General features: G+C 53.3%; 1 protein-coding gene across 1 annotated transcript in view; it reads left to right on the plus strand.

Annotated features, from left to right (window-relative positions):
* Positions 1-26,182, plus strand: part of PTK2B (protein tyrosine kinase 2 beta) — a 119,633-nt gene that overhangs the window by 72,170 nt on the left and 21,281 nt on the right. Inside the window, exons 3-23 of the mRNA XM_012663020.1 lie at positions 3,660-3,838; positions 4,425-4,512; positions 5,690-5,769; positions 13,584-13,646; positions 13,798-13,852; positions 14,267-14,407; positions 14,768-14,842; positions 15,451-15,552; positions 16,207-16,324; positions 16,870-16,909; positions 17,307-17,353; positions 18,542-18,592; positions 19,004-19,101; positions 19,775-19,859; positions 20,074-20,174; positions 20,416-20,531; positions 22,092-22,192; positions 22,353-22,442; positions 23,284-23,488; positions 23,714-23,822; positions 25,350-25,415. Coding sequence (XP_012518474.1) covers positions 3,660-3,838; positions 4,425-4,512; positions 5,690-5,769; positions 13,584-13,646; positions 13,798-13,852; positions 14,267-14,407; positions 14,768-14,842; positions 15,451-15,552; positions 16,207-16,324; positions 16,870-16,909; positions 17,307-17,353; positions 18,542-18,592; positions 19,004-19,101; positions 19,775-19,859; positions 20,074-20,174; positions 20,416-20,531; positions 22,092-22,192; positions 22,353-22,442; positions 23,284-23,488; positions 23,714-23,822; positions 25,350-25,415 — 2,010 coding nt within the window. The remainder of the gene's footprint in view (positions 1-3,659; positions 3,839-4,424; positions 4,513-5,689; positions 5,770-13,583; positions 13,647-13,797; positions 13,853-14,266; positions 14,408-14,767; positions 14,843-15,450; positions 15,553-16,206; positions 16,325-16,869; positions 16,910-17,306; positions 17,354-18,541; positions 18,593-19,003; positions 19,102-19,774; positions 19,860-20,073; positions 20,175-20,415; positions 20,532-22,091; positions 22,193-22,352; positions 22,443-23,283; positions 23,489-23,713; positions 23,823-25,349; positions 25,416-26,182) is intronic.

Consider the following 26,182-nt stretch of genomic DNA (forward strand, 5'->3'; position numbering starts at 1 on the left):
GACCTGTAAAACTTATATGTTGAAACTGTAAAACATTAAAACTATAAAACATAGGAGAAACTAAAGAAGATTTAAATAAATACAGAGGTATACCATGTTCAAGGATTGGAAGAATCAGTACTGTTAAGATGTCAATTTTCCCCCATTAAGCTATCAATGTATTACCATCACAGTCGTAACGCAAAAAGTAACAGGCTGATTCTAAAATTTATACGGACATGTAAAGGCCCGAAATATCCCAATAATCTTGGAGGTGGAAATGGCAGATGACCTACCCTATTCATCTTCAAGATCTCATCTAAAGCTACAGAAATGCAGGCAGTGTGGTATTGACACAGTATAGACAAAGATCGAGAACAAAAGTGAGAGTTCAGAAATAGATTGAAATTTAGACAGCAACGTGATTTTGACAAAGACAGAAAATTCATTTGGAAAAGCAACATCAATAACCAATGCCAAACAACTATAGATCTATATATTTTTATTTTATTTTATAGATCTATATTTTCAAAAATGAATTTTGACCCCTACCTTGAAGCATACACCAAAATTAATTTAACATGGATCACAGAATGAAAAGTAAAAGTTAAAACTATGAAGCTTATAAAAGAAAACGTGGAATATCTTCATGACCTGAGGGAAGGCAAAGATTTCTTAGGATGCAGAAAGTACTAGCCCTAAAAGAAAATTTTTGACAAATTAGACTCTATCAAAAGACACTGATAAGGAAATGAAGAATAGGGACACTGTAGACCTGGAGAAAATATTTGTGACATATATCATCCAAAGTACTTTTATCTAGAATGTATAAAAATCTCTTGCAACTCCATAATGAAAATACAACAGAAAAAAAAATGGAGAAAAGATTTGAACAACCACCTCACAACAGAAGTGGCCACGTGAATGGCCAATGAGCACGTGAAGACGTGTTCAATGTCATCAGTCATCAGTGAGGCACAGATTGAACGGCACATTGAGATACTACTATGCACGCCCACTGAGATGGCTAATATTAAAAAGACTGACGACACCACATGTTAGTGAAGATGTGTTGCAACAGACATCTCGTGTCACAGCGAAAACACAAAGTAGAACAATCTGGCAGTTTCTTATAAAGTCAAACATGCATCTATAATACTTTGACCCAGTCATTTCTCCCCTCAGTGTTTATCCACAGGAAATGACAACATACATGCGCAAAAATACTTGTACGTTAATGTTCGTAGCAATTTAATTCACAATAGCTGAAAATTAGGAATAGCCCAAATGTCACATATGGTGGTTCATTTACAAAGTAAAATATTACCCATCAGCACAAAGGAACCAATGACTGCTATATGCAACAATGTGAAGGTCTCAGACATTATGCTGCATCAAAAATGGTGGACACAGAAAAGTATATTCTATAGCAGTGGTCCCCAACCTTTTTGGCACCAGGGACTGGTTTCATGGAAGGCAATTTTTCCATGGACCGGCAGGGTCGGGGGGCGGAGTGGCAAAGCTCTGCAGCCCGGTCCCTAACAGGCCACAGACAGGTACTGGTCCACAGCCTGGGGCTTGGGGACCGAAGTTCTACATGATTCCATTTCTGTGAAATTCTAGAACAGGCAATACTAGTTGAGCGTGGTGGGGGGTGGGAGCGGGCTGTGAGGGTGGACTGTGAGGAATATGGCGGAACTTTCTAGGGATCTGGAAAGTTCTCTATCTTCATTGGGATATGGGTTACACAGGTGTATTCATGTGTCAACATTGTATCACTAAAACGTGTTCGTTTTAATGTATATAACTTTTACTTTAAAAGAAGAACTGTGAAGAAATAGTCATAGTTGAGTCATGATGGGGGAGTCAGTGGCGGCACAGATGCAGCCAGGGGACAGGATGTGGTCATCGCTGAGGCTGGGCGATGTGTACGCAGGGGTCGTTACGCTGTCCCATTGACTTCGTGCGTTTGAGATTTTCGGTAATAAACCACTCGGGGGTCCCAGCCCTGAGGAGATGAGACATTAGCCAACTAGGTTTCAACGAGGGCAGGGGAGGGCTCGGAGTGTAAAAACACCAGAGGTGGGGGCTCCAGGAGTGACATGGGGGCTCTGGGTCATATCACAGGGCGACACTGGACAGAGCAGTGCAGGATGTCAGGAGAAACTGCTGGCGATGATGACAAAATTGTCACCTTCACAGGCCTGAACTCTTCCTCCCACCCGTGTCCCTCCCACTGTGGAGGTACCACTGGTCACAGCCTTCTCCCTCCTCCCGGGGAGGATTCTGATTCCTGCATGATTAGTTACAACTGCTCACGTGTGCATCCTGTGCCTCAGTTTCCCCATCTGTCTCACAGAGTAGTCGCCAACTTCCCTGATGGGCATTTTCTTTTTTAATGGGAAAGGGATTTTTCAGGCTGAGGGTCTTCTGGGTACCCGACTCCATGGGGTCCCAGAGAGCTGGCAAGGGGCAGGGAGACCCAGACGCACGGGCGCCCAGGTGGCCGGAAAACTGGGCATTCCTTCAGGCCGGTGTTTAAATATTCACATGACCTTTTCCTGACGGACAGAGGAAGGAACAGATTTGCTTCTGAGAAACATGGTATACTTCCTTCTTTTTGTTCCAATTAAAGAACTGATTACATTTGATTTACTAAATTAGACACCTTTTGGGGAGACACGTTAAAAAAACATAAAATCTACATAATTAAGCCCCTTTCCTCTTTCCGGTCAGACAGCACCTACTCTGCATTATTCAGTCTTTGGGGCGGTGTAGGCTTGGTGGGGTGCACATTGCAAAGATAGCCAACAGAGATGGGTCGGTGCTCTCTGAGTTTTTAACTTTGCATCCGAGGGTACCCAATCCACCAACTGCACGTGGAACCACAGGAGAGACCAGAGTGCAGATGGCGCCAACGCGATTTCAGAAAGAGGCAGGGCCCGACACAGGGGCTTGCCCGCTGTCCATCCAGCTCTGGCTCTAGGCCAGGAAGCTACGGCACCAGGCTGAGTGGCCTGTTAGCTCTGGCTAGCAAGAAGGCGGGAGCAAGAGGGCACCCGATTTCTTGCCAGCACTCGTTCCTGTGACCGTGCTTCTCCAGTGGGGATTGTGGCACGTGACCTCTTGATGCGGGTCTGGTCCTTCTGCCTTGTCCGGCCCCACCATCCCGTGAATCAGCTCGGCCAAGTGGACATCCTCAGAGTCCAACGGCACAGGGCTCAAAACCCCAGCTTAATGCCACGAGCTGCAGGCCCTGTGTCAGTTTCTTCATCAGCCACACGGGAGTGGTGACTGACACCTGCTTCCCTGTGCTGTGCGGATGCGATGAAATGATGTGCGCAGTGCCTGGTGAGACACTCAGTGACGCAAGGTGATTGAAAATCGGCTTGGCTGGAATCAGTGCAGAAGCACAGAAACTGTGCTCTCGCCTCTCTGGGTTTCCTCCGTCACTTCTGCTCTCTGCTCCCAGGTCCTCTGTCTCTGTCGCCAAATTGTTCCCTCATCAGACAGAGCACATCGCGTACCAAGTCGTGCACTAGTGCTAGAGAGTCAGATACAAATGAGACACGGAGACAGAATCCCACCCTGGAGAGTCGCAATTCCAGGGCCCACATGAGGACTGTGGGAACCCAGAGGGGGACACCGCTGAGTCGTGTCCCTCCCCGCCCTCCCCGTAGGAGATCATCACCTCCATCCTGCTGAGCGGCCGCATTGGGCCCAACATCCAGCTGGCCGAGTGCTACGGGCTGAGGCTGAAGCACATGAAGTCGGACGAGATCCACTGGCTGCACCCGCAGATGACGGTGGGCGAGGTGCAGGACAAGTATGAGTGTCTCCACGTGGAAGCCGAGTGGAGGTAGGAGGCGAGTCCTGGGCTCTGGGACGGGACAAGAGGAATGTGGGGCTGGGAGGTCATCCCTCAGAGCAGTCCCCAGCCTCAGAGTGTTTGGAAAATCTGAGTGGCATTCTAGGCCTAGTCCTCCTGCAGCAGCCGATGCGGGTATTTTCTGAGGTCTAACCTGGACGCTCAGCGTAGCCCCAGCCTGGGGCAGGTATCTGGGAATACCTGTGCACAGGATGCTGTTGGTGCTGTGAGGAAAGGGACTAGAAGGGCAGGGGGGCAGACAGCCTAGGCTGGGGCGGCCTGTGAACCTGGCAGTCGCCAGGCGGCAGAAGAAGAGATGCACAGTCAGGGAGGCAGAAGAGATGCACAGTCGGGGCTAGCTGCGACCACCACCTGCTGGCCACTCTGTCTGCCATCCTCTGCCCAACCACAGAGGAAGGAAAGAAGAAACGAGTCCCACATGGGTGGCCGGGAGCCCATGGCAGCCCCTTGCACGCTGGGGGAGGGGTTGCTTCTGCCCTTGGGGGTCCCACTCCCTCCCTTAGGTTCCCATTCCAGCTTCCCAGTGTCACCAGAGAGTGCGAATGTCCTGCCGCAGGTACGACCTTCAGATCCGCTACTTGCCGGAAGACTTCATGGAGAGCTTGAAGAAAGACAGGACCACGCTGCTTTACTTTTACCAACAGGTAAAAAGTACTTTATCTTCCCACCCCCAGTGTCCCAGGGCCCCCAGATGCTAAGTATCATCGATCCTCTTCTAGGCAGATGGAAAGGCTAAGCCCGGATTTCGAGGACCTAGTCTAGGAAGCATCTCTGGAAAACATGTCTTTGGTCCATGGTCAGCAGCTCCAACCCTGCTTCTCTCAGCTATTTCAGTGCTGGCTGAGCTGCCCAGGTGCCCCCCAGCTCCTCTTGGACTTCCCTGGTGGCCTGGGAGACCTGGCTGGTGACACAGCAGGAGCAGGTCCAAAGAGAAGCCTGCAGTGCCCGTCATAGCCCCGCAGCTCACACGCCCGCTTCCCAGCCGGCTCTGCCATCTCCTAACCTGCTGTCCTGGGGCCTTCCTTTACCTGCACGAAGCTGTTCCCTCTTCTATAAAATCAGTATGGGGATAGTAATGATGATGAATACCCACTTTGTAGGGTTGCTGTGAGGACCGAATGGTATCGCTGGCAGTGTGCTGGTTAATTGGTTAATTGGTTAAAAGTCCCGGCAGTGTACCACTTGCCAATTTCCACGGTGTACACACTCCCACCACCACCTATGTCAAGCTACCGATAGGACATTGCTTTCCTTGCAAAAATCCTGAAAATTTAGTAACGGCTCTCAGGAGTTGCTATGTTGTCCGACATGCCGCTGGATGTCATGCTTGTAAAAAAGCGCCCGGCACAGCACCGGGCACAGAGCAGGCACGGTGTCCCCAGGAGGGGCCCTCGTGACCTTCTGTCTGGACTCAAATCCCTCCTTCCTCACCCTCTGAGCTTGCTAGAGACCGAGCCAGGCTTTTCTTGGACTGCTGATGACATCTCTCAGTACTTACCAACAGGGCTTTGGATGAATTCTTGGCTCCTCCCCAAATCTCAGTTTCCTTCTCTCCAGAGTGGAGCAGGGAGAGAGTGTGTGTGGAAGTGCCTCAAAAGGCCCATGACCCTGACGTCTTCCTGGGTTCCAGAGGGAGGAGGAGCTGGGGGAGTTGAGCTCTCCGTCCCTGCCCCGTGCTCGTTCCTGGCGGGCGGGTGTGCACGAGGGCTTGGCCTCAGCGGGGCAGGACTGTGTTCTAGGAGCCCCTCCTCGTCCATGGCCTCCGCCCAGGGAAGCAGGGGTGCGGGTGTGAGTGTAACCCTCAGCCCTTCTCCTCGCCAGCTCCGGAACGACTACATGCAGCGCTACGCCAGCAAGGTCAGCGAGGGCATGGCCCTGCAGCTGGGCTGTCTGGAGCTCAGGTAGGTGGCCTCGAGGCCCCCCTGGGAGGGCGCTGTGCTGGGGTCTTGACTGGCCTGGCCTTCCCTCATTTCCAAGTGGGAAGCAAGAGTCGGGGGTGTGAGAGCCGGGAAGGGGGAAAGTGTGGCCCACAGAGGGCGAGGCTCGGAGCTGCCCGGCACCTGGTCCTCGGGGCTGCAGGGCCAGCTCCTGCTCTGGTCTGACTCCCCTGGCCACTTTACCCGCCACTGCTCTGACCTCCAGGTGGCTTCTACCCCCCGATCATCTCTGCTGCTGTTCAAGCAACTCAGCAGCTGTTCCTAGAGCACCGGCTAGGCTCAGGGGGATGTGCAAATGTAGGGATTTCCACCTGTGGTGCCCACTGCTGTGTCCCCATCTCCAGGGCACTCGGTGCATATGTGCAGAATTCGTAAAGCATTCAGAGATGCCCCCAAATGTGTGTTTGGGAGGTGACAGGTGGTATACAATTCCTCATAATATGGCGCAGAATGAGCATGTGCCTAACAGACTCCATGCAGGGGCCTCAATCCCGACAGCCTCGGGAAGAGGGTCTTTAAACTGCTCCTGGGAGGAAGAGAAACCTCAAACGGCAGGGGGTGGAAGCAGGGGTGGGGGAAATGCATTCTAGGTCTGGGCATCGGTGGAAGGAAGAGTACAGACGGGCGAAACGTGGCTTGGCTCTCGACTGGGAGTTGGGGCTGATGGCGGAAGCCACCGTCAGTACAATGGCAGGCCAATGACGTCATTAGAATGACATCACTGTGATGACATCATTAGAATGACATCATTAGCACGGCAGTCTTTCTTAGACCTTAATTTCTTATTAGACCTTATCCCTGGCTGTCAGGGGCCACTGCTGTTTGGGACAGAGGAGGATGACAAGGCTAGAGCTGTGCTCTAGCCCTGTCTTGATCAAGGCAGCCCCATTTAGTTTCAGCCCACCCCTTTCCATCCTCCCCTCCCCTTCTCGCTACCCCTTATCTGTCTTAGAGCAGTAGTTTCAACATCTGGTTGCAAATCACAATCACCTGGGAGCTTAATAAACTAGAGGTCCCCTGCCCCCACCCTTGGGAACTCTGGCTTGGCAGGTGCTGGGGGGTCCTTAGCGTATGCATATTGCACCAGCCCCGGGGGATTTGGGTGCAGCGAGCCTCACAGGGTGGATGGGGGGCTTGCAGGACCACTGGGGGGGAAACCTTGGCCAAGGATCGCTTCTGGTCAGCTGCAAATGCAGCTCCAGGGCGGTTCTGACCCTGCCTGTGGCCTCAAAGTTGACAAAGAGTAGAAGTCTGCTGCTGCTTCTACAGAGCTGGGGGGCCGCTGGGGCATTCTGGCCCATCCTGGGTCCCCCCGTGGGGGAAGAACCATGGGATGGGAAAGTGAGGTCGCACTGAGATTTCAGCATCTGACATTCTAGGCGTTTTTGACAGAACAGGTCAAGGGCAGCCTCAAGGGCTCCCCGTGGCTTCATACTAGGTGACTGGGTCTCGGCACACAGGGGCGCGCTCGGATCCCCTACACAGAGGAAGTCTGCAGCCGCCGTAGACGGTTAGAGGACAGCCCGGCTCGCCGCCATTTCTGGAGATCTTAGTTCAGTGCTGGCAGCCCAGGGGCAGTGTGTGAAGTTGATTTTATTACCTGAGCCCTTCCGTGCCTTCCAAGACCACGTGGCTCCTATACTTCCCATACAGTCTCTTCTTCCCCTCTGACATTGGGCAATTCGAAAAAGCTTATCTTTACCTTTGTGTTTATGGGCCTCGTGCCCAGGACTCTAGAACTCCTTTGAGACGCCCGTCATTTAAGTCACCTGTCAGTCATCACTCCTAGTAACATAGCAGCGCAGAGAAGAGCCATCAGCATTCTGGTTCATGTTCTTGTATCCTCCAATCATCGCAGGCTATCACTGGCGTTAGCTTCAGCCCCAGGACGTGGCTCTTGCAGACAGTCTTGTCGGGAGCGGGCAATCTGTGATGTCTGCTGTCGAACCAGCTAAGGATTATCCCAAAAGCCACACTTGTTTTGTGAAAGAGGCTATTGTTTCACATCTCCCAAGTCTGAGGAACAGAGTCAGAGAGAGGTTCCTATTCTTGCCGGTTGACCATCGAGGTACAGGGAATAGGATGTTAGGGAGAAGGCGGGAAACATACCTACGTTGTAAACCTAATAGAAGATTTCAGGCCTGATCATTTTTAAAGTTGAATGCAAAGCTGTATGTTATGATGGGCTATTTTAAAAGCAAGTGACAACTATTTCTCGCCAAGAAAGAGTCAGACACATTTCTGAAAATCAGGCCATAAGGCAGAATTTCCCAGGGCTGTGTCTCTTGGCTGAAAAGCTTCCAGAGTGTAGGCCTTCCCACAAATCATGGGCAATAGTCCTGTTGACATCATGGCTCGGTCACCTGCCTACAGATATTGTGTCTCCAGGGGAAAAAAATATATATTCTTTCCTAGCTTAAAAAAAATAGTATTATGTATGCATGAGATATGACATTAGTGAAATGAATCCTCAGCAGAATTTTCTGTTTCCTGTGTTACTCTGGGCAAGTCATTTAATCTCTCTGTGCCTCAGTTTCTGCATCTTTAAAATGGGAATGATTAGTAATAGTAGCAACCTTGCAAGGTTTTTATGCAAAATAAATAAATTGATGTATTTAAAGTACTTAGAACAGTGACAGGGACAGAAGTATTCAATAACTGTCCTTTTTTACTGATTTTTTAATCCTTACCCTTATTTTATTTCTTTCTCTATGTTTAACACACTTTATTTTTTTGAGCAGTTTTAGGTTCACAGCAAAATTGAGCAGAACATACAGAGATTTCTCATATACCCCTTCCCCCCACACAAGCACAGCCTCCCCCATTATCGACAACCTCCCCCACCCCCTGGGGTCCAATCCTTACAATCAATGAACCTATATTGACATGTCATTATCACCCAAAGTCTATAGTTTACGTTGGGGCTCAGTCTTGGTGTTGTACGTTCTGTGGGTTTGGACAAATGTATAATGGCGTGTACCCACCATTGTGGTGTAATACAGAGGCGCTTTGCTGCCCTGAAAATGCTCCGCGCTCCGCCTACTCATCCCTCCCTCCCTGCTAACCCTGGCAACCATCGATCTTTTTATTGTTGCCATAATTGTGCCTTTTCCAGAATGAGATACAGGTGGAATGATACCTAATTAATTTGTAATGATTTATCGGAGGTGGTTTATCAATGCCAAATATATTATTTTATCTAAATATCCCCCTATAAATTAAAATTTGAAATCCATGGCCTGTATGCTAGAAATTAGTACCTGCCCACTTTGAGGAACCAAACAACTTTTCTCCCTTAACCTGACACACCCAGGACCATTTCCCACCCCCAGCAGAGCCCCAGAATCCTCTGACCTAAAACATCAGAGTAAATGTGTAACCCAAGATTGGTTAAGTCGTAACTGATGATAAGTCAAGATTAGAGAAAGAACATGCAGCTTGCTTTGCTTCTAAATGTTGATAACGTGTTAATGTTTCTACTGCTGTTTAGAAGACAAACATAGCCAACCAGATTTTGCAAAGATGCTTCTTTATTTTCTGCTGTTCTCGCCTTGGTACAAGTCACAGGCTGGTTGATACCTACCTGTAGACTCCGCCGTCCGCTTGGTGTTAGCTGTTCAACTTCGCAGGCTTGTCCCCCAGCCAGGCACCAGAGGGCGCCCCTGGCAGGCGCAGCCTCATCCCCAGATGGCGGTCAGACAGGTTTGGGATAACCGAGTGCCCCTTGCTGACAGCTGAGATGACACTCAGCACAGAAGCTCACTCCCTGGGGACAGCAGTGTCTCTGACTGGTGATGGTTACTGGTTCTCCCAGACATCCCAATGACGTTCGATTGCTCTAAATGTTAGAAACACCCAGACTGTGGCCCATTTGAGGGATTGGGCACCTTCGTCAACAGCAAGGCTATAAACGATCTTCAGGGCCTGAGAGGAGGCCCTTCGGGGACATAGCGAGTGAGCTAAGCAAGCAGGAGTGAGGAGATCGGGATGCCCTAGGTGTGTTAGCTGAGCTTCCTTTTTCCTAATAAAACATTTTCCCATTCACTACCTCCTAATCGTTCTAAAATTACTATTATTTTTCATGCATTTTAATTTCTCAGTGTTAATTTCAAAATGCGTTCAACCTTTGATTTAACTAACCCTAATTTCCTTTAATTTACTATTTAAATATCCCAGGCATTCTTTCATCAGGAGTCTCAAATCTCATCCGTTCATTCAACAATGCAGCCAAAAGAGACGGTCAGAGACCACTCTGGCCTGGGGCTGGGAAGCAGCTCTCACCCCCTGGGTGGGTGCTGCATCCCCTCTGTTTGGTACGGCCTTCTTGTTCTCCTTTCCAGACTAGCAAATTCTTCTTTATTCTGGCAGCATTGGAAAAGTTACTGAGCGGTGTCACCTGCCTGCCCCGTACACTCACAGGAAACCTCAGAGCAGGCCCGGGAAGTGTCAGTTACACACGGCGTGACCATCTGCTCTTCCTCCCAAGCCAGCTCGAGGGTCTCTTCATCCTGAAACCTTTTCTGCTCCATCCTCACCCCCTCCGGCCTCCTTTGCGAAGCCGCCGTGCTATACATAGCTCCGTGTATTAATACTAGATTGTGAAATCCCATCGAATCCCGAAGTCAGGGTTAGCGCTGCCTTTTGCCTGGTGCATGAGAGCGTAACACATGCTTGAATGCATGGGTAACCTGAAAGAACTAAAGTCCTCGTCCTCGGTGGCCATGTGCCAAGAGCTGTGTACAGCAAGCCAATTTGTTCAGTTACCTAGAAGCACCTTTTGCAGCTCACTCAGCCTGGTGGGATTGCAGATGGCCATCCTGCTCTGAGATTTTTATGAATGTGGAGGGTGACCAGGTAACATTGGGCTTGGAACACTTTCTAAAGCTGCCACGATTGGCCGTGGGGAACTTTGGGGTCTTACCTGCAGCCCCTCTCCAGCCTGGATGGGCACCTCGTGTCCTATAACTGAATGTCCCTCCCTCCCTACGGTTGTCTGACTTCCAAGTCTGCAGAGCTGCCCTTAGTCAGCTAAAACGCTCCTTGTCAGGTGCCATCTTTGACCCGCTCTGTCAGAAACCCAGTGGAGAAAAGTAGGGGTGGGAAGAGCCACTCTTCTTAGTTTCCTAAGTTCTCCCCTTGGTTGAAAGAGTTTTCTCTCCCAGGCTTTCCTAACCTCAGCACTAGTGACATCTTGGGCTGGATAAATTCTTTGTCATGGGGGCCTGTTGTGCATTGTAGAATGTTTCGCAGCATCACTGGGCTCTACTCACTAGATGCTAATAGCAACCCCTCCCCCCGAGCCAGGAATGACAACCGAAATATCTCCAGACATTGCAGATGTTTCAGGCTGGCAAGGGGTATGCAAAATTGCCCCCAGTTGGGAACCACTGAATTAGATCATTGGAAGGCCATATCCTCAGGCCATGTCTAGTTAGAACTTTGAACAATCACCTTCACTGAATTGTGCTTTAATGTTATGCCATTGGTATTTACCAAAATTGCAACAGGAGAAAAAAAATATGACATTGGCTTCTTACTTTTGGTAAAATGAATATTGAGGATATTAATTTTCTTTTAATCACTGGCTTTTCAAACTTTTTAATTTAAGTAATGAAATCTATCCTTTATGGCAAATGTTTTCGCTTGATAAATTATCCTAAATGAGGTCTTGTATCTACTACCCTGGCAGCCAGGGTAGGTACCCAAATTCCAAACCTATACTAAAAGAAAATATTTGCTGCGGGGTTGCCAATTCTTTATTTCATTTCTTGATTTCCTTCTAGTCCTAGTTTATTGAACGTGTTTTCGGACTTTCTTTCCTTGGAAGAAGATAGAGATATATTTCAACATTGTAAGATCAGAATTCAATAATATTAACTGAGCCATCACAAAATGTTATGACTCCTTAATGCTCGTTTAATGTAGTCATTCTTGATTCTGTACGAAAACTTTTCTGTAAGAGACTTTTTTTCTTCTGCTTTCCCTCCATTCCAACCCACCGCATTTTAAACAGACTCACCTTGCCCCAGGTAGAAAGGCCGCTGGTTTCATTGTGCTATGGTCACGGGGCTCCATCCTTCTCATTCTCATTTTTACTTTGAATCGTTTTTGCTCCTCTAAGGGAAATAGTCAAAGCAATTGAGGAGAATGACCTGATGTGTGTGTATTGGGGACCCCAAGGGTCAAGGAGGGGGAACCATAGAGGAAGCTCATGATAAAATAAGTGGCATCTAAGAAAGGGATTCAACTTAGTCTCCAGGTAAATGTGTAGCCACAGGGCAGGCCACCTGGGCAGGCAATGAGCATGGACTATCCGATGATTCACATGATGATGGTTTGACTAAACTCACTGCCTTAAATTTGTTTTCAAGTAAAACAGGTAATATTTGTTCAATGCGGAATATTGGAAACATGTGAAAAAAACGGGAGGGAGGGTAAGAAACTTTTAAAATTACCTGGAATTCAAATGAGCCAGAGATGACCTCCACTAAGAGGGTAGATCCATTCTCATTTTTTCCAACGCATTTATTTTTCTAAATTTGGGATGATATTTGTTAAGAGAGAACTATTTATTTTGCTTGGCAATATGGTCAAAGACAACATTTATTAAAAATTGTTAAGTATATGACATTCCATGTTCTAAGTTCTTACTGGGGATTTCTTCCATGATTTCATGCTTTGGATGTTCTTTTTGACCCAATGACTTGGAAATACTTTCCAAGAATTTTGCTAGTTTTAAAATGGCTTAATTATTTACATTTATCTTTTAATTCATCTAGAATAAATATTTTAGATAGAGTATAGAGTATTCTAGATAGAGTATAAAAAATATTCTAGATAGAATACAATATTCTCGATAAAGTGAGGATCTAATTTTCCTATTTTCTAAACACAATGAACTGTCTAAATTCATTGCTTTTGAATTGTAAGTCACTTGCCTCTCTCTGATTGTAGTATTATCAGCACAAAACTGTTCCCAGATGTCTATAAGGACACTAGGTTAATGGAACACTGAGTTACTTTACTATAAGATCAGTAGAAGGGCCATGTCTACAACGGTCAATAAAATTACTAGACACAGTGACCTAGACAGGGAAGGGAGGCCAGCAATGTGAGGACATTGGCTATTGGGTCTTGGCTTCAAACACAATTGCTACAAATAAAAATACGTAAAAATCTTTATCAAAATATACACTTTTAGGAGAAATGGGACTTAGAGAACATATTTAAGATATTAATAGATGTCACGTCTGGTGGCAGGACTACAGATTATTTTCATTTTCTTCTGTTCTATGAATTCCAAAGTTTTTGTATGTGCAGTACTACATTTAATAATTATTTAGATGAACACAAAATACACATACACACATACAATATCCCAGAGACAGCAAATAAATGAAAAACGTCACAAAGGGAACCCAGGACCTGAAGGTGGAGGTGTGTTCCGAGGCTGGTAGCTCCAGCATTTTCTGCCTGGGGTCCTGTGTTCACGGAGCTGCCCTCTTCTTCCTCAGCCCCACAACCACGCAGCCCTAGAGTGGGCCTCCCAGAGCTCAAGGCTGGAGTCTTTTCTGGGAATGAAATTCGTGGGGTTTCCTTTTCCTCTCAGTTTTTAAATATCACATTTTATGACTTTTATAACTTCCTCCCTCCTGGGAATTCCCACATCTGGCAGGGAAGGGGCTTCCAGGCCAACCCCCGGGCATGGGTGCCCCAGTCCTGACGGCCCCACCCCCAAGCCATCAGCCGCCCTCCCCACACCCTCCCTCTCTCTCCAGGCGGTTCTTCAAGGACATGCCCCACAACGCGCTGGACAAGAAGTCCAACTTCGAGCTCCTGGAGTAAGTCCTGGGGCCCTACCTACCCCACCCCATGCCTCCCCCAGAGCCAGGCGGGGTCCGTCTCCTAGTCCCCAAGCTCTTGGATTGGCCAGAAGTCCTGGGGTGTGGGTGAGGGAGTCAAACGCTGCTTTTTTTTTTTTCCTTTTTTCAGAAAGGAAGTGGGGCTGGACTTGTTTTTCCCAAAGCAGATGCAGGAGAACTTAAAGGTGAGGAATCCGGCAGGTGGGGGCTCAGAAAGACCCCTTTGTGCTGGGCCCCAAGGCTAGAGCTGAACAGATCAGGCCGGGACACTGGGAGAAGCCAGGGCATCTGCCGCCTTGAGCATGGGGACACAGGACAACTGAGTGCATCCTGGGCCCCTTCTGGGGCTGGAAGTCGGGATGTGACGAGCCCAGGCTCCCGCCCATGTCAGGCTTATCTGCTTTGTGGCCGGAGCTCTGGGATGCCGCCCTGCCTCCCTCACAGGGCCATGGTGGAATGGGGGTGTTTTAGGTCATAGATTGCCACTGCGAGCACAGGCCCTGGGGCCCATCCTCCGGCAGGGGGTGGCCCTTCAGTGAGACCCCGGGAAGGAGTCGGAGCACAGGGCAGCGGGCCGGCTGACCTCGTCTCTGCCCCAGCCCAAGCAGCTCCGCAAGATGATCCAGCAGACGTTCCAGCAGTACGCCTCGCTCCGGGAGGAGGAGTGCGTCATGAAGTTCTTCAACACGCTCGCCGGCTTTGCCAACATCGACCAGGAGACCTATCGCTGTGAACTCATTGTGAGGGCGCGTCCCTCTGTCCTCGCCCCGACCCGAATCCCAAGCCCCTCGGGAAAGGGGCCGGGGCCCAACTCCAGGGGCCGGGAAAGGCCAAACTCGCTGTGGGGCCTGGGGCATCGGGGCCTCCCGGAGCTGCCTACGGTGGAATCAATGTTGATCCACTTGCCTGATGCGGGGACTGAAGTGTTGGCCGCCAGCTCCGGGAGGTGGGCAGGTGGGAGAAGTTGATGGGTTTCGGGCAGAGGAGCTGGAGGGCCCAGGAGACAGTGGCCTTTGTCTAGCCCAGTGGGCTTTCCTACAGATTTCTGGGTGATGGTGTGGGCAGAACTGGGGCAACGATCTGCTCCCCTTTTATTCCAGCAAGGATGGAATATCACTGTGGACCTGGTCATCGGCCCTAAAGGCATCCGCCAGCTGACCAGTCAAGACGCAAAGGTAGAGAGAGGCCGGGGCAGCCCTACCCAGCCCAGGCGGAGAGGTCTTTGCAGCTTTCTGCTGCCCCTGCCCCATCTGTCCCATGGCTGTCCTTGTCCCTGTCACTGACAGCAAACTCCTCCCGAGGCCGTGCCCTGGAGTGAGCAGCTGCATGGGGGTGCTTGGGCGTCGCAGGTGGGGCAGATGGTTCTTCACCACTCGCGACTGTCCTCTGCACCAAGGCTGGTGTGGGGCCGGGAGGTGGGAGTGACGGTGCCCTTGTTACTCTCCTGGCTCTGATGGAAGAGTTGCTCTTTCTCTGGCAAAATGGGGCAAGACTCCCCTGGGAGTCGGGGGGACCTGGGTGTGGTCATGGCTCTACTGCCAACCCGGCACCTGACCCTGGGCGAGTCCCAGCTCTCTCCAGACCTCGTTTTCTCTCCTGCAAAGTGAAGGGCTGGGACTAGACGATCCTTCTGGCCCGAATGGTTTTTGATTCTCTCTTCGCCCCCAAGAGAGACTCCCAGTTCCTCCTTGCCCCGCCCCCGCCCCACCCCCACCCTTGACTAATCTGCACGGCCCTGCTCCCCACGGTGGGATGGTCTGAAGGGCCCCATCCCTCCCCACAGCCCACCTGCCTGGCCGAGTTCAGGCACATCAAGTCCATCCGGTGCCTCCCGCTGGAGGAGGGCCAGGCGGTGCTGCAGCTGGGCATCGAGGGCGCCCCCCAGGTGAGTGTCACTGGGCACCGGGACACCTGGGCGCTCCACAGGGCGTCACTGCAGGGTGGGGGGCCTTGCTCAGGCTGCAGACCAGGGCAGGCAGGAGGCCAGGAGTTTCCTGGCTTTTGGGATCTTGTTAACCCAGTGCTTAGACAAGATGCCAGGATGTTGATAAATTATAAGGACATTCAGGAGACATTTTTTTTACCTGTCAGGAAGGAAATTGGGAAAGGTTTTAGGGTAGGTCAGGTGACCGGAAATCAGGTACAAATCAGAGGCCTGGGTTTTGCCAAGTGAACAATGACCCAGAAACCGAGGCCTCAGCAGCGTGGGGTTTGTGTGGGTAAAAGAGCTCAGAGTGCAGGCCCTTCTTCTCTCTCTCCTTTAGTCCATCTGTCCTGCCGCGCTCCCTCCCACTTCCCATTTCTCGGTTTCTGCCTTTAAACAAGCCAGGCCTGGGACCGGCCTTCAGAGCGCCCAGGGCGCTGGGTTGGGAGGGGTGACAGAGCGCCCCCTGGTGGCCGCGGGGAGGGAGCCGAGCCCAGGAGAGGTGTGGGTGGCACCTGGCAGGGGTGGGTGGCATGTCCCGAAGTCCTCCAGCCCTGGGGGGCAGCCCCTAGCCGAGGCTCTGGGGTCTCACCGTGGCCGGTCCCTTCTCTGCAGGCTTTGTCCATCAAAACCTCGTCCCCTGCGGAGGCTGAGAACATGGCCGACCTCATAGACGGCTACTGCCGGCTGCAGGGGGAGCATGGAGGCTCTCTTATCATCCACCCCAGGAAAGGTGGGTTCCACTTAAAGGCAAAGTGGCCGGACTGTGGATGCCGGCACTGTTGAGCCAAGTCCCCAGAGGCGGAGTGGGAGATGCTAAGCTGTCGACCGATAAGTGGATGAAGAGGCTTCTCACTGGCCCCGCCGGACGATTCCTGTGGGCCCATCTCGGGCTATAGGCCCTGTTCCTCCACCCTCCACCCCTGGCCCTTCTGGTCAAGGGCCACGCAGAGGCCGGCTCCTGGAGGGAAGGTGTTTGTCTCCCCAGGAAGTGCAAAGTCATTGCTAGAATGCGACTTGTCCCTCCAGTGTATCTCTGTTTGGGGCTGCAATCAGGACGTGGGGGGCCGGGCGGGGGCATGTGGAGTCTGGCAGGAGGCAGCCTGCAAGGAGGACCCCAGCTGTGGCCTGAGGCCTCCCTGACCCCCACTCTGCAGCTAAGGGAGAATGGAAGAGGAAGATGGGGGCCCTCCCCTGTGGGAGCCGTGAGGAGGTCAGCCGCCCACCCAGGCTCCTGTGCTCACACTCCCAACCTCCCTCTCCCTCCTCTCTCCCCAGACGGTGAGAAGCGGAGCAGCCTGCCCCAGATCCCCATGCTGTGAGTACCACAGGGAGGCAGAGGACAGGGCCCGAGCTCCAGCTGCGTCTGCGGAGAGAAGAAAGAACAAACTGGGCCCTCACATGCAGTTCTGGCTCCTGGGCTCCAGAACACTGGAACCCTGGCTTGGCTTTCACAAGGGCGCCCTCCCCCCTACCCCCAGTAAACACTGGGAGGAATACTGCCGTGTCCTAATGCCGCCTGGTGTTATCCTAGGGAGATCACTGCGGGCCCCTCCCCTCCAGCCCCTGCAGCCTGGGCCGTGCTCCCAGGTGGTGCTCATCAGGACGGGCTGCCTCTCCATATGGGGTGGGTGGAGATGGTGGGCTGAGGCTGCCCAGGGGAACATGGCTGGCTCTGGGCTCACCAGCTCCTGCCCTCTCACCTCCTCCTGCAGAACCCTGGAGGCCCGGCGGTCCCACCTCTCAGAGAGCTGCAGCATCGGTAAGCTGCCCACTGCATCCCCTGCCGGCGCCCCTGCCTCCTTTCCGCTTGCTTACTGCTGCCTGCTCTCGCAAAGGGGGCAAGGGTTTCCTCCGAGTTATAGAAAAATGACCTTCCCCTGTCACTTCCCAACGACGGCTGACAAATGTCATGAACAGTAACAGCTAGCATGTACTGAGTGGTTACTATGTGGCACCATGTTTATCTTGATCTGCTTGGGCTGCTGTAGCAAAACACCACAGACTGGGTGGCTTAAAAACAGACATTTATGGCCAGGCGTGGTGGCTCATTCCTGTAATCCTAGCACTCTGGGAGGCCGAGGCGGGAGTATCACTTGAGCTCAGAAATTCGAGACCAGCCTGAGCAAGAGCAAGACCCCGTCTCTACTAAAAATAGAAAAAATTAGCTGGGCATGGTGGCATGTACCTGTAGTCCCAGCTGCTTGGGAGGCTGAGGCAGGAGGATCACTTGAGCCCAGGAGTTTGGGGTTGCAGCGAGCCAGGCTGATGCCACTGTACTCTAGCCTGGGCAACAGAGTAAGACTCTGTCTCAGGAAAAAAAAAAAAACAACAGAGATTGATTGTCACAGTTCTGGAGGCTGGGAAGTCCAAGACCAAGGCACTGGCAGATTCTGTGCCTGGTTTGCAAATGGCGGTCCCTCACTGTGTGCTCCCATGGTGGAGAGAGAGGGAGAGAGTGTTCACACGCTCTGTTCTCTCTTTCTCTTCTTATAAAGACACTAATCCGATCATGGGGGGCTTGACCCCCCACAACCTAATCACCTCCCAAAGGCCCCTCCTCCTAACATCATCACGATGGGGTTAGGGCTTCCATGTATGAATTTTTTGGGGGGACACATATTCAGTCTGTAATGATATTAAAATGTAACAGGTACTATTTTATTCAATCTTGACAACATTCCCCAGAGACATCCACTTCACATAAAGGGAAACTGAGATTAGAGGACAGTAACCAACTTGCCCTAAATAACACGACTGGGAAGTGGGGAGCAGGAGCTCAAGCCAAGGTCCCCTAGGCTGTGTGGCCGCTCTGGAGCCTGGGATGGGAGCCCAGGACTCGTCTGGCTTCTCTGCCCACCCCGCCCCTGTGGCCCCACTGGCCTCCAGGTGGGAGCCACACACCTGGTTCCTGGCAGTGCCCACCGACGGCATCTCCCTGTCATTCCAGAGTCAGACATCTACGCAGAGATTCCCGACGAGACCCTGCGAAGGTCCGGAGGTAGGTCCTGACCCCACCACGGTGACCACACCCATGAAGTGACATCGTGAGGACTCACATGTCACCACAGGGAACATCCTTTTCTTCCTGTATCCTCCTGTGTGTGGCTCAGACAGGCGCCTTTGATTTGAAAGCCGAGATTGTTCTTTTATCTCCCTGAGCTGACTGACCTTTTGTGCACCTGTGGAGCTGGGTGGGGATGCTAAAATTGTGAACCGAGACCCAGTCTTCGGAGGGGACAGGGTGATGGCTCTTCCCTGGGTCTGAGACGATGGAACCTTCTAGACTCTTTCCCAGCCCAGCCTTTGGATCGTGGCTGAGGTGTTGTTGGGGGTTTGGTGACACTCAGGCTCTCCATGGGACGCTGGCTGTTCTGGGTGCTCCGTGACCCTCTGCCTCCTCTGGCTGCAGGCCCACAGTATGGCGTCGCCCGGGAAGACGTGGTTCTGAATCGTATCCTCGGGGAAGGCTTTTTTGGGGAGGTCTATGAAGGTGTCTACACGAATCACGTGAGTTCCATGCACTTCCCTGACACTCCTCCTCTGCTGGGCTGTGAGCTCAAATCAGAGCGGGTCAGAGGCAGCCACGTGACACGGGGCCCCTCATCCACTTGGCACGACAATCTTTACAAAGTGCCCGGGGAACGACGCAGACAGGGGTCATTTTCAAGAAGGGGAACAAAATACCAGGCTGGAAATGGAGGCAGGAACTGAAGATGTGGTTCTGAGGAAAGGAAGGGCAGGACCCCAGGCGGAGTTAGTCTCAAGGCCCCTGATGGACCAGGCAAGGCTGGCGTCTGCAGTCGAGCTTCTAGCAGGCCCGGGAGAAAGGCCAAGTCCAGGAAAAGGGCAAAAAGAACTTAAAACCTGACGATAACATCTGACGATGGCCTTGCAGGTGCTCTGCCACATGCTCCTAACTTTAGGCAGAGCATGTGGCCCCTGCGTCCTCACGTGGACAGCCAGAGGCTGGAGTTATTTGTCCAGTTCTAGCATAGCCTCACCCAGAAGAAAGGAAGTGGGGAGGAGAGGAGAGGAAGAGGAGAGAAACAGGAGAAAGACATCCCCTGCCTCCCCTGGCTGGTGGTGACATCTATGGGAGGACCAGGGTGAGGCCGGGAGGGGACATGCTCTTCTGAGCCCCAGGCTGGACCGCAGGGCCCTGAACACGCTCCTGTTGCAGAAAGGGGAGAAAACCAACGTGGCCGTCAAGACCTGCAAGAAGGACTGCACCCTGGACAACAAGGAGAAGTTCATGAGCGAGGCAGGTAGGCGTCCCCTGGGCGGGACCCGAGACCCCCGGCCTCCAAGGTGGGAGGGTCCCGGGCCTGGGGAGCAGGGAAGCAGGTGGGGGGTGATGTGAGCAGTGCTGGGACCATGTTGGAGGGGGGCTCTACTCCCCGTGTCTCCTGCCGGGACAGCACAGCACGTTTCTTGTGCTGGACTTTGAGTGCCCCGGCCGGTCCCCTTACCCCACTGCAGTGATCATGAAGAACCTCGACCACCCACACATCGTGAAGCTGATCGGCATCATCGAAGAGGAGCCCACCTGGATCATCATGGAGCTGTACTCCTACGGGGAGGTGAGCCGGAAGCGGCAGGAAGGGGACCAGGACGCTGGGCCAGGGTGGGGGCCCTTCCTCCCCAGCTTCTCTATTCAGCTAAAACAGCCCAGAAGCCTCATTTGTAGAGGAAATTCCTGGAACATCTTGGCGGCTTTGGGTTTGCCTCCCGGGAAGGGTTGGGGGCCGCCAGCAGTCTGGGACCCCTGGCTCGGTGCTAGGGTCACACCAGGGGTCTTGACGGCACCTTCCCTTCCTGCAGCTGGGCCACTACCTGGAGCGAAACAAGAGCTCCCTGAAGGTGCTCACCCTGGTCCTGTACGCGCTGCAGATATGCAAGGCCATGGCCTACCTGGAGAGCATCAACTGCGTGCACAGGTAGGGAGGGAGGGAGGCAGCCGGGCCCTTCCCCTGCCCCGGCGTCTGGGTGAAGTAGAGCTGGAGCACGCGCAGACCAGTGCTGGGATCCCGGCGTCGGCCCCACCTGTGCCACCAGCTTCTGAACCCACCTCCTCATCGGTAAAATTGAAAGAGCCACCCATGCCTCTCAGTGTTGTTAAGACTAACTCCGAAGTCTGAGGTGTCAGATGGTAGCTCAGACCTCTAGCCCCTCCCCCGTGAGTGCCAGGACAGCGCTTCCCACCTCGCAGAGCTCCCACTGTCCTCCAGCTCGTGCGCGTGGTGGCACACGGAAGAAAAGACTGGGCTGCAGCAGCTCCAGGAAGATCCCAGGGTCCCGGCCCGGACAGCACCCTGGTTCCCCGGGACCTCTGGGCTGCTGAGTCCCAGCCTCCCTGCGGCCGTGGAGCTGGTCCCTCCTCCACCTGTCTTTGTTCCGTCCCTGCCACAGCAACCTGACCCCCTGGGGGAGTCAGCCGAAGGGCACGTACCCCACCATTGACGTTGGCCATGTGGCCTTGTGCCTGATTCTACGCAGAGTCACACTGGGGGGACATAAACCAGCACACTCATGCGATAAATATCATGGCACTCCGATTTGGTGCCAGGCACTGTCCTAGGCTCTGGGACAAAGTCCTGATCAAATCAGAAAACTGTCCCTTTCCTTGGGAAGCTTATACTCTAGCCTGAGGGTCAAACGTGAGACGTCAACAGTCCTGGGCTAAGGTGGTGGGATGATAGATTCGTTTCCTTTGATCATTTGTTTATTTGAAGTCATGCTTTTAAGCCATCTTTTCAATAATAAAAACAAAGGTTGTTAAGGCGTGGAGTCTGTCTGTGAGAAGCATGCAGGCAAACACGGGGTAAACTGAGTCGGTGGTACTTCTCCTGGGAGGGGTAAGAGCTCAGCTCTGGGTAGGCTACCTGGGCTGTACCCTTTTCCACCTTGACCTGCTGGGCAGGTTCCTTCAGCTCTCTGTCCAGGTCTCCTCCCTGCACCGGGGGGCTCTGAGGGTCTCTGTGTCATGACGCGGGGTATGCGAAGCTCTGTGTGATCCTAAGTGCTCCATGGAAGTGTGAGCTGCGGCTGCTGCTTTAGCAAAAGCCTACACGGCCCTGCAGCAATGCACAGCAGCAGGACATTGCCGTCCCAGGGAGGTTGTTGGGGTTTGTCCTTGAAGAATCAGCAGGGTGACTGCTCCCAAGCACAGGGACCATACAGGCACAGAAGGGGCGCGTGGGGAGCCAGTGCTATGAGCTGGAGACTCGTGAGAAGGGTGATGAGAGGCAGCGTGGCAGCGGGAGGGAAGGAGATGACAAGGTCCTGTGCGTGTCAGGGCAGAGGGTTGGCCAGGCTCCCACCTGAGCAGTGCCTTAGCAAGACCACTCAGTGGGGACAGAGACCCACAGAAGCTGCCGGATTCTGCTCCAGCAACCAGGACTCTGGCTGGCACTCTTGTCCTCAGCCTCTCTGTCTCGCTAAAGTGTTGCTTGCAAGGGGGGCAGCACCTCAGCCTGGCCCTGACATCCCTCTTCCAGGGACATCGCTGTCCGGAACATCCTGGTGGCCTCCCCTGAGTGTGTGAAGCTGGGGGACTTTGGCCTTTCCCGGTACATTGAGGACGAGGAATATTACAAAGGTGAGGGGGACATTCTGGCCCCTGCTTTGTCCTAGGAGGGTCGCTGAAGCCTGTGGATGGGTGGCCCAGGCCAAGGGTCTCTGGGGAGTAGCTGTACTTCTGGGTAATTCTGTATCTTTCTCCCTAATTAACTGCTGTAAACCTCTTCGCCCATCTACAGCCTCTGTGACTCGTCTCCCCATCAAATGGATGTCCCCAGAGTCTATCAACTTCCGCCGCTTCACGACGGCCAGCGACGTCTGGATGTTTGGTGAGTGGTGACTGGGGAGGGCATGGGAATCGGGTCCTGCCCTCCGGGACCAGGCCACAGGGGGCGCAGGGAACAGGGCTCTGCCCTTCCTCAAGTTCCAAGAGTCCTGTTTTACTGTGGCCACTAAGAAGTCCCAGAGGTGGGGAGCCTGGTGGCAGTGGGGGTGACATGGACCGAGGGCTGGCCTGGGCCGTATGGGGTCACCTTCCTGGAAAAGGCTCTTGTGACGAGGGTGGGCTCCACCAAGCAGCCCCCCAGGACTAACACGGGGCCACCCTGGAGGGATGTTGAAGTCACAGGTTTGAGGTTGTTCTGAGAAGGAGGTTCAGGCAGTGGCAAGAACAACGGCGGGTGTGATCGGTCAGCCCCTTACAGAGCACCAGCCTGTACGTGGTCCCACCTAGTGCTCCCACGGCCACCCAGGAAAGTCTCCTTATTATCACTCCCATTTTCCAGACGGGGAAACTGAGGCTGGGACAAGTCAAAGGCTTGCCCACGATTGCATGGGCAGCAAATGTCGGCACTAAGCTTCCACCTTCAGCTCTCTGATAGGGGCTCCACTCCCTTCTAAGAGAAGGCACTGGGGGTCCCAGTGATGTGCTTTGACGGCCACCTCCTGAGCCCTAAGAGCTGCACCTCAAAGGGGCCGAGGGAGGGAGGTCATAGTTCATCAGGTCGTCAGCCCCGGGTGGACCGCCAGGGCGGGCAAGACCCCGGGTGCTGGGGGGAGAGGCAGGATGATAAGGGAGCCCCTCCCTGGCTGGGACGGAGCACCGAGGGCCACAGTGTTCCTGGGGGGAGGGCTGGCCTGTCCCTGGGCCTGAGCATCCCTCTCCGCCAGCCGTGTGCGTGTGGGAGATCCTGAGCTTTGGGAAGCAGCCTTTCTTCTGGCTGGAGAACAAGGACGTCATCGGGGTGCTCGAGAAAGGGGACCGGCTGCCCAAGCCCGACCTCTGCCCGCCTGTGCTGTACACCCTCATGACCCGCTGCTGGGACTACGACCCCAGCGACCGGCCCCGCTTCACGGAGCTCGTGTGCAGCCTCAGGTGAGCGGGGATCGAGGGCTGCAGGCAGAAGGCACGGCCGTTGGTCAGCAGCACCGAGAGGGCCTCGGGCCCACATTCCAGCCCCTCTCAGAGCTCTCCCAGGCCACCCTGCAGGGAGATGGACAAGGAAGTGGACCCAGCGGTTCCCCTACAAACAGGGGCCCCTGAGGGGCATCTTACTTTGACCTTGTTTCTCTTCCCCCATCTGACCTGACTCCTGGGCAGTGACATCTATCAGATGGAAAAGGACATTGCCATAGAGCAAGAGAGGAATGCTCGCTACCGACCCCCCAAAATCTTGGAGCCTGCAGCCTTCCAGGAACCCCCACCCAAGGTAAGCCAAGTTCTGGCCTCGTGGGTCCCGTGAGTCACAGCGGAGGCAGGTCACTGTCTGACTCACTGTGTAGGCAGGATGCCCCTACCATCCTCTCTCAGCCTTTCTTTTTTTTTTTTGAGACAGAGTCTCACTCTGTTGCCCGGGCTAGAGTGCCGTGGCGTCAGCCTAGCTCACAGCAACCTCAGACTCCTGGGCTCAAGGGATCCTTCTGCCTCAGCCTCCCGAGTAGCTGGGACTACAGGCATGCGCCACCATGCCCGGCTAATTTTTTCTATATATTTTTAGTTGTCCAATTAATTTCTTTCTATTTTTAGTAGAGACAGGGTCTCGCTCTTGCTCAGGCTGGTCTCGAACTCCTGAGCTCAAACAATCCGCCCGCCTCGGCCTCCCAGAGTGCTAGGATTACAGGCGTGAGCCACCCCGCCCGGCTCTCTCTCAGCCTTTCAACCCGGCCTGTCACACCAGTGCCCTGACAGGTGGCATCTGAGACACAGGCACCTTGTGGGACAGCAGGTCAAGAATCGTCCCTCAAAAGCTTCCTTGGAGAGGCTAGGCACTTCTAGGAGTTTTCCAGGGACAAACGAGATCCCCTGAGGACACACAGATGGGGAGTGTCCTGGGCCCCTTGGGTCCAGTCTTTGTGTCCCCGTCCTCCATGGCAGCCCTGGGCCCAGAAGCCAGCGCTCCACTGCCATGAGGTGGGTGGCTTCTGGGAGATCGGGCCTGTATTAGTCAGCTAGAGCTGCTGTAACAAAGTACCACAGACTGGGTGGCTGAAGCGACAGACGTTTGTCTCTCCCAGTTCTGGAGGCTGGGAAGTCCAAGGTCAAGGTGCTGGTGTCTGGCGAGGGCTCTCTTTCTGGCCTGCAGACGGCCGCCTTCTTACTATGTCCTCACCTGGCAGAGAGAGAGAGAGAGATCTCTGGCCTCTCTTCCTCTTGTCATTAGAATGCTAATCCCACGGCAGGGCCCCACTCCCATGACCTCATCTAACCCTAATCATCTCCCAAAGGCTGAGCCTCCCAATACCATCTTTGGGGGTTAGGGCTCCAACATGTGAATCGAGGGGGACGACACGAACATTCAGTCCCCAACAATGCCCAATCCGGTCCCTCTTGCCTGGCACGTCCTGCCCCTTCCCTCAGGCCCAGCTCCACGAAGCTTCCATGAGTGCCTGGGCCCCTGGTGGCCTCCTACCTCTGAATGCCTGTGGCTGTGGATCTCTGACTGGGCAGGTGCTCCCACACATAGGGAGGCCACACACACACAGATCATTGACCCCTCCAATTAGCGATCCCCCTGGGGGGCAGAGAGGTGGCCCCTCTGTACCGCCCCATCACTCATCAGACAATTGGTGTTCAGTAAGTGGATGCAGAAGGATTTTTAGATATTAACCACTTTGTCCCTCAACTCTCCTTCCTTCTGGACAAGGCTGAGCTGTCCCCTACCTGATGTTCCTCTTGTGAGTTGTGTTCACTGGAGGAGAGAGACAGGGACTGACCCATCTCTGTGTTCTCTCTCCAGCCCAGCCGGCCCAAGTACAGACCCCCGCCGCAAACCAACCTTCTGGCTCCCAAGCTGCAGTTCCAGGTAAACACGTAAGCAGAGGGCCGGGGCAGTTCACGGGCATCCCTCCTCCAGGTCCTTTCCGAAGTTCCGTTCTCGTGCCTTCGAGGAGCAGTGATCACCCGCTGGGGTGGTGGAGATGACCTGGATTAGCTCTTCCTTGGCACCCAGAACAGAATTTAAGCCCGGATCAGAAAAATAAAAGTGCAACCCTGCCAGGCTGTCCTCAGCTAAGACGTGCCTTACGCCCAGTCCCTCTGTCTATGGTGTCCGCCGCTTCACATGTCCGCCTGCAGCTGCCTCCCGTGTCCAAGCCCCCCCAGCCTCCTACCCTGAGCAGAGCCTTCCGAGAAGGAGTCCCAGGGACCCGGGGACAGTGACATTCTCCCGAGAATGGAGTCGCTCCCTGAGGCTCCCTGCAGAGGCTGTGGCCGGAACCAGGGTGGCCACTGACGAGCAGGCAGGGGTTCCCCGAGCTGTCCCCGCCTCCGTCCTCACCAGCCACGACTCTCCCAGGCTGTGGGGCCCCGACTCAGAATGTTTCTGCCCTGCATGTCTCTGTCACCTCCAGGAGAGAGGGAGCCTGGTCTCCTCTCATTTCTTCTCATGCCTCCCCCAGCTCAGGGTCGTTGCTCAAAAATGGAGCATCTCAACCAACAGAAACCATGCACATGTATTTGGTGCTTTTTACAGAAAAGCGGTGTCCCGTGGTCATAGATTTCTTCTCAAGGGAGTGTCCCAGGGCCAAAGCAAGCCTATCCAAGAACTAATAAATCCTCTCCATGGGGAGA

Source organism: Propithecus coquereli, unplaced genomic scaffold (genome assembly GCF_000956105.1).
Source record: "Propithecus coquereli isolate 6110/MARCELLA unplaced genomic scaffold, Pcoq_1.0 Scaffold79, whole genome shotgun sequence".
In the NCBI taxonomy this organism is placed as follows: Eukaryota; Metazoa; Chordata; class Mammalia; order Primates; family Indriidae; genus Propithecus; species Propithecus coquereli.